General features: G+C 60.2%; 1 protein-coding gene across 1 annotated transcript in view; it reads left to right on the top strand.

Annotated features, from left to right (window-relative positions):
* Nucleotides 1-13,944, top strand: part of CAMK2B (calcium/calmodulin dependent protein kinase II beta) — a 96,019-nt gene that overhangs the window by 30,385 nt on the left and 51,690 nt on the right. The window contains exon 3 of the mRNA XM_032643632.1: nucleotides 4,405-4,499. Coding sequence (XP_032499523.1) covers nucleotides 4,405-4,499 — 95 coding nt within the window. The remainder of the gene's footprint in view (nucleotides 1-4,404; nucleotides 4,500-13,944) is intronic.

Genomic DNA, 13,944 nt, shown 5'->3' with positions numbered 1-13,944 from the left:
AGGCGTAGTGGGGGCCTCCATGGGGGCTGCAGGTAATCAGTCTCAGGGGCAAGTTCCAGGTGGCAGCGGGCGGGCGGGCACGGGGGCAGCTCAGAGGCATGGCCACAGGTTGGACGGGGAGCAAAGAGAGTAAAGGGGACGGGGAGCCGCTGGCTGGCTCACTGCGTCTGCCCGGTGTGCAGGGGCCAGTCACCCCCTTCGCTGGCGAGAGACTGACCCTCGAGTGCCACCGTGGGTCCACGCGGCCACAGCAGTGCTGGGCGCCCACCTGCAGCAGACCAGACCCCAGGCAGCTGTGGCGTTAACCTGCCCCTCTCTCTGGCCGGCCTCTCTGGTTGTGGTCCCACAGCAGACAGGAGAGTGCTTCTCATCCGCCAGCCGGCAAGGACTGAGAGAGTGTTTTCTTCCTTTCGTTAGCTTTACCTGATTTTTAAAAGCCCCACGACATGCTTGGTGCCCGGGAGCCTCCTCCTCTGAGCACATTATTCAGATCACTCGAAACCCACACCGGGCATCATGTGGCGACCTCGAGGTTCGGGGGTCCCCCCACCAGGCGCGCCCTCTTCCCAGGCACCTTCACCCGCACCCAGACCCCCACCTTACTGGCTTCTCCCCCGCAAGCTGCGCTGGGTGACCTTGCTGACCCTGCAGCCGGCCACCACCCGCCACGCCGTTCGTGGACGGTCGGAGTGTCGGACAGCGCAGGCAGGTCCCCCCCGGATGCAGTGCACTGTGCGCCCTGTCCGTGTGCGCTTCTGCGTCTTCATCCCAGCCTATCTGTGGGTACGGTGGGGAGCCTCCTGCCTTGATCAGGGGCTCCGTGGCCTCCGCTCCATAGGAGACATCCCCCCACCTACAGACGCTCCCACTCATCCAGGGAAGCCTCGGGAGGTTACCCTCTCCTGCTGGCCTGCGGTCCAGAGTCTGCCCCATCCCGGGCTCTCCCTGTCCTTCTAGAAGGCTGCCCATTCTTGTCCCGCTGGCCTGACACTTGCTGAGGTCCAGCATCTCCACTCTCCACAGTCGACCTGTGGTGCTTTTACTCTCTTAGCACAGTCTGGACACTGTGCCTGACCCCAGCATCCCGATTGCATGTGGAGAGCCACAGCGTAGGGCCAGAAACGGACGATGAATAATTATAATAAAGTGGGCAAAGCGAGCCGAGACACGCGCAGCGTCCGGCGTCCAGAGGAGACCAGGCTGACTTCTTGTGGGAGCTGGGAAAGATTTCCAAGAGGAGGTACTGAATTGAGTCTTGAAGGATGCAAAGGAGTTTGCCTGGGGGCAGTGGGGACGCGCTTAGGATATGGACCGGGCCCTTTGTCCGTGTTGTCTCAATGACTGTAAGTTTCCGGGGGGCAGATGCTGTGAGCACTGAGGGAGGGTGGTTGCTGGCCTCACTGTTGTCTGTGATGTTCAAGGTGTCGGGGGCCCCCAGCCCATGGCCCGCACGGCACATGCTTTTTGGCATGCTGGCACTTCTGGGGGGCTTCCTTGTGATGGGCCTCGACTAACTAGCAGAGCGACCAGGAAGGGGGCGCATGCCTGGGGTGGGGGTGGGAGGAGACTGGGGGATGGTGGTGACCGGGAGGCTGGCTTCAAGGATGAAAGAGGGGAGCTGAGGGGCTGCCCGAGGGGCGGTGGTCATCGGGGGCAGAGCCTCTTCCCTGCACTCTCCCTCTGGGTAGTTAAGTCACGGAGAGCCCTCTAACTCGTGAGCTTCCGCAGGCGCCTGGCCAAGCTTTCCTGGTGACTTCCAAGTGTCTTCAGCTGGGAGACTGAGCTCTGAGGGCTCCCCAGGGGCCCGGCAGAGCCTCACCCCAAGCCGACCCAGGTTCCCCCTTATAGCTGACAGGCATTGGAGTGCAGGTGCCCCGTGACAGACCAGGGTGGGGTGGCCGGGCCCGGGGGTCGGGCAGCTCTTTCTAGAACTTCTCTTCAGGCTGGGCAGCAGGGGCAGGAGAAGCCCTACACCAGAGGGGCTTCCAGAGGTGCCCTCCCCCACACCTGGCAGGCAGGACTCCGGGAGAGGAAGGCCTGTGTCCAGGAGCAGGCCCTGTGCCAGCCTGAGTGCAGCCTATGAGCACCATTATTGAGCGCTTGCTGGATGCCAGGAGCTGTGCCTGCCGCCTTCCTGGTTTCCTCCAGCGTGTGGCTCCTGCCCGCTTGGCACTGGCCTCATCACCAACCCAGAGCCTTCTACGGAGGAGAGAGCAGGGTCTGAACTGGAAGATGTGGGGCAGTGGGGCAGCCCGTCCAGGATCGTCCATCTGGCTGCCGGCTCTCGTTCACTTTATTTATGTGCATCCTGCCGTGCGCCAGGGAGGATTCCCGGCTCCCTGTCACTTAGTCCTGGACTTACCCTGGCTGGGCAGCAGCCGGTGGACAGGCTGCGTGGGTCCCTTCCCCCTCCAGGGATGAGCTCACCCTAGGGCCCCTTGGTGCCTCGCCTGGCGCCCACCATGCTGAAAGCAGCCCCCTGGCTGTTGGGAACTTCCAGCATCGTGGGGTCGGATTCTGGCATAGGAAGCTCTATCCCAAGGAGGCTTGTGAGCCAGTGCTTGGTTGTCCGTGCGCTTTGGGGGCCAGAGCGCGAAGGGTGGCGGCTCAGCCCTGTACGTGTGATACCCTCCGCCCTCCTGGGCAGGAAGCGGATTTGAAGACCAGGGATGGGCTGGGTTGGTGAGGGTGAGGCCAACGCAGCCTCGGGCGGCCCTCGCAGTGACTCTGTGAGCCTTTCCTGCTCCTTAGATGGATGGGAAGACTGAGGATCAGAGGGTGCAACCTGGTGCAGAGCAGGCCTTGAACCCAGACCTGCTCAAAGCCTGTGGCCTTTCCCCCTCACCACGCTCTCTCCCAAGCCAGTCTCACCGGTCAAAAAAAAAAAAAAATCCTTTCTTTATGTTTTTTTTCTTAAAATAATAATAATAAAAAAGAATATTTTGAGAATGTAACCCATGCACTTAGTGAGAAAATCACACAGGACAGAGGATGTAGAGTGAATTGTGTGCCCCCCGCCCAACCCCCGGCTCCCCGTCCCGCAGAGGCAGCCGCTGCCCAGTTCCCTGGCTGACTTTGGAAAAGCAAAGATATGGCTCTGAGCACAGCTAGTGATCATAAAGACCTGGGTCGTTAAGAAGATGTTCAAATAGATTTAGTGTAATATTTATTTATTTTCCAAGGAAGTGAATAGTCTGTCTTAATGACGTTTTGATCTCAAACAGGATTAGAGCAAAAAAGCGTTCCCTGTTTAAGACGCTGCTTTCCTGGGGCCCAGAGTCCGGGTTCGGGCAGCTGGTGGGCTTCTCAGGCTGCGTGGGCAGCAGGGCCCTGGGGTGGGGTTATGAGGGGGGTCGGGGGGGAGGCTGTGTTCCGATGGAGGCCGTGCCTGCAAGGGCCTCTGGGGAGGGAAGGTGGGGGAGGGGCCTGCGGTCAGGGGTGTCCCCAGCCCCCCGGCCCCACGTGCTCAGCCACCTGTGGCCTTTGTGCCCACCTCTCCCTGGCGGCCTCCAGTCTGGACCCTTCCCAAGACATTTCCCGTTCCGGCTGTGTCTCATACGTGCTGGGTCTAATGTTCTTCGAAGATGATCTCAAATCAAATTAAACCGACGGTGGTGACAAGTTGAATACCACGGAGGACCTTCTGACGGGCCCCAGGCTCCCTCCGGCCTGTGCCCCACGCCTGCCCTGGACCCACACGGGCCTGTTTTCTGGCCTCTGGCTTGCCGTGCCGCCTCCTGCAAAACTTCCTCCTCTCAAGGGTCACCGTTTCGGGGCCACGTGCAGGACGTCTCGATGGCCTTGGCAGTGGTCACCCACTCTCCTGGGTTCCCTTCTCTTGGCTCTCCAGGCTGGTCCCCTCTCCTCTCAGGAGCACTAATGCTGTGGGCGTGTAAATGTCTCCTCTGCTATGGGACTCTGCTGTAACTTGGGGCAGTGTTGGTGGAGGATCCGGGGGAGGGGGCCCTGGCCTCCAGCTTTGCAGCTTAATTATGCGATGCTTCTCCCTCCCTCCAGAACCTTCACAGAGTCCCCGCTGGCTGCACCAGTCTATTCCGCTGTCTGGAGCTGGGCCAGGGTTCATTGCTCTGGGAGGACTCACTGGATCTCACGGCCTGGGCATAGAGCGAGGGAGGATGCTCGCTTAGAGGCCCTCGGTCCAGCTGGCCCATGAGGATGCCCAGGCAGGGTGTCTCGCAGGAGCTGGGTGTGCCAGTCGGCTGGGCTCTGCCAGCTGCTGGGAAAGGGGCCCCTGCCGGGCTGGCACTGGGCGGGGTGGGCTGGGAGTCGTTTTGGGGGAGGGGCGCCCCTTCCTCGCACAGAGGCTGGGCCTCATGACTGGGTGCTGGGTGTTCACCGGGGGATTAATCGGCTCCCTGCCTCTGTTTCCCATTTCTCCCCCAGGGGGGCTTTCTCTGTGGTCCGACGCTGTGTCAAGCTCTGCACCGGCCATGAGTATGCAGCGAAGATCATCAACACCAAGAAGCTATCCGCCAGAGGTAGGGAATGGCTGTGCTGGCTGGCGAGGGCCGGGGGCCGGGGCTGGAGCCTGTCCTGAGGGATCGGGTTCGGCCCGTGGCTCATGGGGGGCACAGATGGAGCGGGGGCAGTGGGACGTGAACGGTGCCCGTGGCCGAGTGGGGCCGGGAGGGAGAGGCACCCGCACACCCTCACATCTGGAATTGCACTGTTGCTCTGGTTTGGAGGCTCGTGGAGCCCCTGCCTCACCTCCCCAGGGCTGGACGGGGAGAGGCGTGTGGCCAGGTGGCTGAAGTGATCAGGTAAGGTCGTCTGCCCACGAACTGTGGGCCAGAGGGGGCCTCGGTGACCTGAAGACTTTGGGTGACAGGGCAATGCTTGAGGGGCGGCACAAACGGCACGTTTCCTAACTCAGCCCCCGCCGGTCTTCTGGATGCAGGGATGCACGTGGGGACTCATCTGCCTGTGCTGGGGAGGGCTCGGGGGTCTGCAGGGGTGGGCTTGGTGCTGGCCCCGGGCATGTGGCCTCACCCCATCCAGCACCGTCGAGAGCCCTTGCTGGGGGACGGCCCGTTCTGGGCAGACGGACAGACCCCTGCCCTCATGGGATCCAGTGGAGTTCCACGTGGCGGGGATGAGGCGGGACGTCGGGGCAGGGGATGACACGGGGCGACAAGGCCAAGGTGGAGGTGCCGCCCTGAGCAGGTGATGTCAGAGCACAGAACCGAGGGGACGGGGGGCCGGGAGCCAGGCAGGGGTTCTGGTGGGGCCTCCAGTGTGGGTGTGGAGGCATGGGCCGTCCCAGTGAGGTAGTAGCACCACGGCCGCCCCTTGTGCTGTGAGGAGCCCACAGATCTCCAGCCCCAGGGTCAGACAGGAGGGGCTGGGTGACCCCTTTGGCAGAGGGAGCTAAGCCCCTGGCCTGACGGTCTCCCACCTCCAGGCACACACATGACCCCACTTAACACCCAGACACAAATCTGAGCCAACAGAGAGGCTCCTTCTCTGCAAAAGGCCCTGACTGTAGGCAGTCCTGGCCCGAATCCCTCCGCGAGGCTGGTGCTGAGAACGCCTCCGTCTGTAGGGTCTGCAGTTTCCAGCGCGGCGGCCTGTGTGGGCAGGCGGCTGAGCCCGCTCTGCGGTTCGCTGAGCTGTGTGTACGTGTTGTTTGGGCGCCTGCTGTGTCCCAGGCCTTCAGGGTTGAGTGTTTCCAGGGGCGGGCGCTGCTGTCCCAGCCTAGCCGAGGGGCTGGTTGAGCTCGGGTGATGAGGATGACACTGGGCCCCGCAGAGACAAGAGTCTGCGAGCCAGACAGCCCTGGGGTGTTTGTGTCGGGAAAGCTCAGATCCCGCAGCTAAACTGTGATCATAATAATAATGCACAAGCTAATATTTACCGAGCGTTTGCTGTATGCATGGTGCCGCCAGATGCAGGGCAGCTTCCGTGTTTACTGACACTGGGTGTGCGGCACTGGTGAGCCACCAGTGTCAGATGTTTTCGGGGGGATGTGTCCGCACAGTGTGTCCGTGGAGTTTCTAAAGCAGGAGGAACATTCCGCTTCATTCCATAGGCTTGTGCCAGGCCACAGGAGGAGAGAGAGCCCACCTTCAGAGGTCCCATGGACTCATGAGGGACACCCTCACTCATCCACCAGCTTTACCTAGCCTCTCCCAGTCAGTGCCCAGCACTGAGGATGGGGTGATGAGCAAACAGACCCAAACAAGCCACTACAGCCCCATTCGAGGGGTGGGAGCACAGGGGACAGAACAGGGAGGTTGGATGGGTCTTGAAGGATGAATAGGAGTTTGTGGAACTCAGGCAGAAAACCACCTGGGTATGTTTCCGTGGAATCACGCAGCTCCTTTCAAGGAACCTCACGCTCCCCTGTTTATATCCTCAAAGTGTTCTATAAATCGGGAGGATCAAAAGCAGTGGAAGGGCTTCCCTAGTGGCGCAGTGGTTGAGAGTCCGCCTGCCGATGCAGGGGACACGGGTTCGTGCCCCGGTCCGGGAAGATCCCACGTGCTGCAGAGCGGCTGGGCCCGTGAGCCATGGCCGCTGAGCCTGCGCGTCCGGAGCCTGTGCTCCACAACGGGAAAGGCCGCAACAGTGAGAGGCCCGCGTACCGCAAAAAAAAAAAAAAAAAAAGAAGCAGTGGAAGTCTGAAATTCCTTGCGTGCTCCACAATTACAACCTGCTCTTTCTTCCACCCCTGCAGTAGCAGGCCTGCTGCCCACTTCCTGAGAGCCAGCCTGCTTTCCATTGAGTCCCGGAGGCTGGGCCCCCGGAGACCCCTGCTAAGGGCACTGCTGTGGAGCTGTGCAGACCTGGGGCTCCGTCAGCCCTGCGCCTGGCCTCAGTCTCCTTCCTGGCTGGGCGTAGCCTGGGTTGGATGGTGGCAGGCAGCGCCGCCAGCCAGGACTGGTCTGGAATCGAAGCAGCCAGCCCTTGTCTATTGTCACCTTCCCTCGGGACCACTTTCCGGGCCAGGGAAGCCAGGACACCCCCTGCTTTGCCTCTACTCTTGGGCCCCTGTATTGCCCAGGTCTGTGGAGGTCTTGGGCATTTTATCCCCCCGTTTACCTCGTCATTATGGAAAATTTCAAACATCCCCAAATGTAGAAAAAATAATAGAAGGAGCCCCCAGCTTCGACACAACAGTTTCCAGCTCCCAGGCAATTTAGTTTTCATCTGTAACCCTCCCCATCTCCCACCCCCGCCCATATATCTCGCAGCAGATCCCAGGCCGGCCACCATTTCACCCATAGTGTTCAGCATGTTTCTGTAACGGAAAAGGATTCGAGAAACAACTGGCACCTCCCTGTGCAGGGACCCAGGGATCTTCTGACCCTCTCCAGCCCCTTTCGGGGCTTTCCGAGCTGAGTGGGCAGCGGAAGGGGTGAAGGGAGAGGGTCTTGGGCCCCCGACCCTCATCTTTACGCTGAGTGTGGACCAGCAATGGGGCAACCAGGCTGCTGGGTTTGGTCTTGTCGCCGCACAGCCCTGACCACCTCGCTGTATGACCCTGGCCACGTTACTTAGCCACCCTGTACCTTAGTTTCCCCAGCTGTAAAATTGGGATAAGTCTGATATCTACCTCAGAGGGGCATTGTGAGGGTGAGAGAAGGACTGAGGTGCTTGTAAGGAGCTGGCTGAGTGTGGTGCTGCCAGGGCACCCGCTGCCTTCTTCCCCCTTTCTTGCCAGACTATCCTGCCAGGCCTGCAGGCTCCAGGACGCCTCCTCCAGGAAGCCTCCCTGGGCCCTCCCATCCAGCTTGGAACCCCCCAGGTCCCGAAGCAGTCACCTTAGACATTTCTTCATTGATCACTTGCTCCTTGAGGGCAAATGCAGTGGGTTTGTCTCTGGGCCTTCCCAGCTCCTGGCCCAGAGCCTGGGAAAACACACGTAGGAACATCCCATCCTCTCCTTACCAGCCTTTGGGGGCTGGCTCCACAAAGCCCAAAGTTCTCACCTGGCCTGACACTCAGCCTTTGGCCCTGTCTTCTCCTTAACTCCCAGCAGCTCTGCTCAGGCACTTGGTCTTTTCTGGTTCTGTACACCCCAGGGCCTTTGCACCTGCCTTCTCTCTGGAAATGCTTTTCCTAAACTTTGTATCTGCTTAACTCCTGTTGATGACACTTCCTCAGAGGGGTTTCCCCTGAGTCTCCAGTGGGAATCTGGGATCTAAGCACCCTGTTTTTATTTTTTGGCTGTCTCCCCGACGAGACTGCCAGGACTTCATCTGTTTCATTCACCACTGTGTCTTCCACACCCTGCTCAGGCCCTGACAGGTGCTGAGCTCTCCATGGTTTTGAATGAATGAATGAATGGATTTTTTTTTTTTTTTTTTTTTTTTTTGTGGTACGCGGGCCTCTCACTGTTGTGGCCTCTCCCGTTGCGGAGCACAGGCTCCGGACGTGCAGGCTCAGTGGCCACGGCTCACGGGCCCAGCCACTCTGTGGCATGTGGGATCTTCCCGGACCGGGGCACGAACCCACATTCCCTGCATCGGCAGGCAGACTCAACCACTGCGCCACCAGGGAAGCCCGAGTGAATGGATTTTGAAAGAGCAGATGTGTAGTCTGTGCTGGAGTGAGGTTAGTCTCCCAGGTGTGAAGTTGGGATAGGGACTGGGTGGAGTGAGGTCTAGAAGAGGGTTTGCTGCAGGGTGGGGTTTGCAGGGGAGGCCCCTGGTCACTGAGCACCTGAGCATTTGGGAGGTCCAAGTTCAGGAGAAGTTCCATGGTGAAGCCTGAGGGTGGTGAGGAAGCAGGGAGGCGAGGCCTGGAGCTCACTGCTCCTGCCTGAATCCTGGTGACCACCGTGCAGCCTGCACCTGTGTTCTGCAGGGTCCGACATGCTCCCAGCAGAGGGTCCAGACGCCAGACCGGTCCCCTTCCCAAAAAGGCCATTTCAGAGATGCTTGCCCCACCTGTTGTCCTGGAAGGCGCAGGTGGAGGGGAGCGGCCCATGGGTGGGGAGGAGAACGCCAGGCAAGCGCCCTAGAAAGAGGGAGAGTGGGAAAATGGAGACTGGACCCAGAGGCCGGAGGGGAGGCCCCACTTGTGCCAGCTTCATATTCAGTGCAGTGTGGAGCGGGCTTCCTCAGCACTGCAGGCAGGGTGTCCACTCCTGGGCTGAGGAGACAGGCTTAGTCCTTCAAGGCTTCCAGGGATAAGGAGAGCAGCAGGAGGACGACGCTGGTGCTGGACACACAAACACTGTCCCACCCGGTAGCTGGCAGTCCTTGGGGCCACGAGGACACTGCAGGTTACACCCAGCTTGTGCCAAAGGCAGGAAGAGTTAGATTTTTAAAATTTAATACTTAATTAAATAGAGGACTGTGAGACATTCAGAGGCTGTGAATGTACTGAATAATGGGAGATTATTAAACTACTGTTAACAAAAGCAGTTAGAGGAAAATTAATTGACGGGGTGGGGGGATAAGAGAGCAGCAGGCCCGTGAGGCTTACAAAGGTTTCCTGTTGCTCCTGCATCCGCTCCCCCCCCTCCCCCTCCCCTCGCTCACTGCCAGCACTAAGGGGCTGGTCTGTTGGCCTTTGGAGGGAGCCCCATGGACTGAGCTCCATTAGTACTTACTGGCCCCAAGTGTCCAGGGAGCAGGTGTCCCAGAAATGACCCCGGCCTGCAGCTGACCTCGGGGGAAGGACCCTGCACAGGAACGAGGGCTTTGACCCTCAGCAGCAGTTTTCACGAGGTCGGTGGTGGGTGCCCCATTCCACAGATGAGGAAACTGAGTCCCACAGAAGCAGAGACGTGCTCAGGATCCCACAGCCATAATGAGCAGAGCCTGGGATGGGCGGCTCTAGATTTCACCCAGCTGCGGAGGACCCAGGGTGGATCAGGTGTGGGGCTGACCTCACAGGTTGGGGGGCTGACCTCACAGGTGGGAGGCTGACCTCACAGGTGGGGGGCTGACCTCACAGGTAGGGGCCTGATCTCACAGGTGGGGGTCTGATTTCAAAGGTGGGGGGCTGACCTCACAGGTATGGGGCTGATCTCACAGGTGGGGGTCTGATTTCAAAGGTGGGAGGCTGACCTCACAGGTGGGGGGCTGACCTCACACGTGGGGGGCTGACCTCACAGGTAGGGGCCTGATCTCACAGGTGGGGGTCTGATTTCAAAGGTGGGAGGCTGACCTCACACGTGGGGGGCTGACCTCACACGTGGGGGACTGACCTCACAGGTAGGGGCCTGATCTCACAGGTAGGGGTCTGATTTCAAAGGTGGGGGGCTGACCTCGCAGGTATGGGGCTGATCTCACAGGTAGGGGGCTGATCTCAAAGGTGGGAGGCTGACCTCACAGGTGGGGGGCTGACCTCACACGTGGGGGGCTGACCTCACAGGTAGGGGCCTGATCTCACAGGTAGGGGTCTGATTTCAAAGGTGGGGGGCTGACCTCGCAGGTATGGGGCTGATCTCACAGGTAGGGGGCTGATCTCAAAGGTGGGAGGCTGACCTCCCAGGTGGGGGGCTGACCTCACACGTGGGGGGCTGACCTCACAGGTAGGGGCCTGATCTCACAGGTGGGGGTCTTATTTCAAAGGTGGGGGGCTGACCTCACAGGTAGGGGCCTGATCTCACAGGTGGGAGTCTGATTTAAAAGGTGGGGGGCTGACCTCACAGATGGGGAGCTGACCTCACAGGTGGTGCTGACCTCACAGGTGGGAGGCTGATTGCATAGGTGGGGCTCACGGGTCGGGTTAGGGATTCACCACACAGGTGAGGGACTCAGCGCACAGGTGAGGAGACAGGCCACATACGTTGAGATCTGGGGCTCACTTCTGAGCCTCCTCCCGCCCCCAGGCTGATGCCCAGTTTACCCCCAGCTACCTTCACCCGGGGCCACCCCCTCCGCAGGGCCTGTGTGGCCCCTTCTGCCTTGGGGGGCACCCCTGCCGGAGCTGTGACAGGGCGGAGCTGTCTGGCCTCTAGGGGCTCTGGGGCTGAGCCTGCACCCCGGCCAAACCTGCCCGGAAGCCTTCGCCCAGCAGGAACCGGGGGCTTTCCTGCTGCAGCCGGCGCTGCCGCTTTCCTGTTGGCCCCCCGCGACCCACAAAAGGGAAGACGACCGAGTCAGAGGATAACAAGCGCCGGGGAATCCGCGGAACTGGGTTACCGGAGGACGCGGCGCCGCATTGCAGGGTCGGCTGAGCATGCGCCGCGGGCGCTGGGCTCCTCTCCCCTCCCCTCCCCCTCTCCCCTCGGTCACCCCTCCCCAGCCTGGGCACCCTTCCCGCCTATTCCGCGGCCCCGACCCTGCCCCTCCCTGGCAGCTCCTAGCGCCCCAGGGGCGGAGTCAGGGCCTCACCGTATAACGTCCCAATATCAGATAAACAATATTTTTTTAGAATAAGTATGTCCCAAACCCCCAGCCAGCTTTTGATCGACGCTGCTCTCGAATCGGGGCTCCAGGGGACCCTGGGCAGTGGGAGGGGTCTTCCTAGGGACCCGGAAGGTGGGTGGAGTAGGAGGGTCCCTTTCTTGGCCCCAGGCTCAGTCTTTAACTGGACAGACCCATCCCTCCCGGGTTCTGTTGCCAGGACTTGGGCTTTTGCGGAGTTGGGGCACCCACCTGCAGGTGGGGAGGGAGGAAGAGGGAAAGTTGGGGGCCCCTGTGGGCAGGGGGGACCCTCCCCCAGTCCCATGCCAGGGGGAGGATGGGGGAGCAATGAGGGAACCGGCTGCGGTGGCCAGATTTAGAAGTAATTTGAATTTCAGATAGGCTGTGAAAAATCTTTGAAGACAAATACGTCCCAAACTGCATGGGACATACTTGTATTAGAAAATTATTTATCTGAACTTGGGACATATTTATATGAAAAAAAACTTGTTGCTTACCTGAACTTCAGATTTAACTGGTCGTTTTGTGTTTTATCAGGCAATGCCAAACAGAGTTGTTGAGAGAAGAGATCTTTGTCATTAATTGATTATTCAAACAGGCTAAGTCAAAACTTCCTCAAACTGGGGTGAAGACAGGAGAGGAGAAAGGGGGTGGAGGCCAGGCTGTGTGGGCAGGGGTCCTGGTGGACAGCCCCTCCGTGTGCTTGGTGGCCTCACCTGTGAGGAGGAGAATATGGCAGCTCCGTGGCCCTGTTCCCTGGTTCTGGGGTGTGTCTGTTTCTGGGGCACGGCTGCCTCTGTGAACCCTGAGTCCCACGGGCTGGGGGGGCCTGATAGCGATGCTCCGTGAACTCAGGCCACAGCGGTGCCCACCCCATTGAGCTGTAGAGGGTCAAGAGAGGGTGGGGAGGTGGCAGCGCCTAAAAGGTGGACTGGTCCAGGGTTACTGGGAGGAAATCTCCACAAACTCCTGGGCCCCTGTGGGGTTGTTTTATCAGCCATTCCTGTTATTCCCCAAATCTGGAGGGGTCCTTACCGGCAGCCCTGTGCACCCCACATGCACCAAGGGCCCCCCTGGAGGTGAGCGTAGGGTCAGAGGGGCAGCCACAGGCTTGAGGACCCGCCCTCTTAGTCAGCACAGCAGCCCCCGGCTCCCAGTAGGCTGGCTCTCTGTCTCCACACAGCCTGTCTCCCAGCTCCGGGGGGGGGGGGGGGGGGGGGTGGGGCGGGGCAGGGCACAGGGGCCTCTTGGTCTCCCTCCCTGAGCCCAAGGCTGTGCTTTGCGCACAGTAGGTCCCTAACGAACATGATGAAGGGGTCGGGGGAGCAGAGCGCTTTCAACTCAAGAACTGAGCTGGAGGAGGGGTCTTTTGGGAGGTGGTGGTCTGGGCCACCAGTAACTACAGATGGAAGGAGGAGGCTGGTGGGAGGGAGGCGTCCCAGAGGCCTTGCTGAGTCTGAGTAGGACCCTGACAGAATAAGCCCTGCACCCTCTGGAGGCCATGCCCTAGCCTGGAAAGCACGCCGTGCTGTGACAGTGTCGCGGGCGCTATCTTGGGGTGGGCTGTGATGAGACCCCCACCCCCGGCATAGGACGTATTGCACTGGGGCTGGGGAAGGAAGAAGGAAAGGAGGAGGCCACTGGTGGGCTCCTGCTGTCACCATGCCCTACTGTACTGGAGGGTGACACTGTCCCATTTTACAGTTGACAAAACTGAGGACTCGAGAGGATACTCATTTTTATTCACATCAACTCCTTTTTGCCTATCAGTCAGCGTGGGAGCCCGCCCTAGGGTCGTGGGCATGACCAAACACAGGATGGGGACCCCGGACAGCTGAGATGGACAGCAGTCTGTGTCACACAGGCTCAGGGCCCGGGGAGGACACTGCACGTCACGCAGGCCACTTCGGGTGCACTCGGGGCAGAGTGAGCAGGTGACCAGAGAGCGGGGTGCCCCTGGCTGCCCCAGGGGGATGCGGTTGCTTGTTTGAATAATTCCTTGCTGGCAGGGGACCGAGGCCACCACTTGGGGATAGGTCTGCTCTGCTCCTGGTCTGCCTGGGAGGAGGGCCGCTTGGCTGGGTGAGCGGGCTGGGGAGCCTACAGCTAGGCCATTCGGGCCCTCCCGGTTTCACCAGACATCAGGGCAGCACATCACACGGGGCCTCAGTGCCAGGCCTTACGTCATGAAATGCCACGTCTGTTTCAAAGCTGAGCTGTGCCCCGTGTTGGGTGATGACGGCTCTGAGCCTGAAGAGGGCGAATCTGTTCCCATGGAGGAGCAGCTGAAGGGCCACGGGGACCGCAGAGGGAGGGCTCTGGGGACCACGTGGCCAGCTAACAGCTCAGAGGCCTCAGCGCTGCAGTGTGGGGAGCGGTAGGTCGCTGGCCCAGCTCCCATACACCTGGCAGCTTGTCCGTGCCCCTCAAGGGCCCTTTCTTTGTCCCAACGAGGCAGTGACAGCTGCAGGACCCACACAGGTGCCCTCCCTGGGCTGTGTGGCTGCCAGGTGACGCTGGTGTCATCATGGCTGGTTATGTGCCGCCTTTTAAAAAGAAAACACACACAGGAAACTACCATGGGAGCTGCTCTTTTCAT

The sequence above is a fragment of the Phocoena sinus genome, chromosome 9, assembly GCF_008692025.1.
Source record: "Phocoena sinus isolate mPhoSin1 chromosome 9, mPhoSin1.pri, whole genome shotgun sequence".
Classification (NCBI taxonomy): domain Eukaryota; kingdom Metazoa; phylum Chordata; class Mammalia; order Artiodactyla; family Phocoenidae; genus Phocoena; species Phocoena sinus.
The sequence above is the reverse complement of the archived record's forward strand: the minus strand, read 5'-3'. Positions and strand labels throughout refer to the sequence as shown.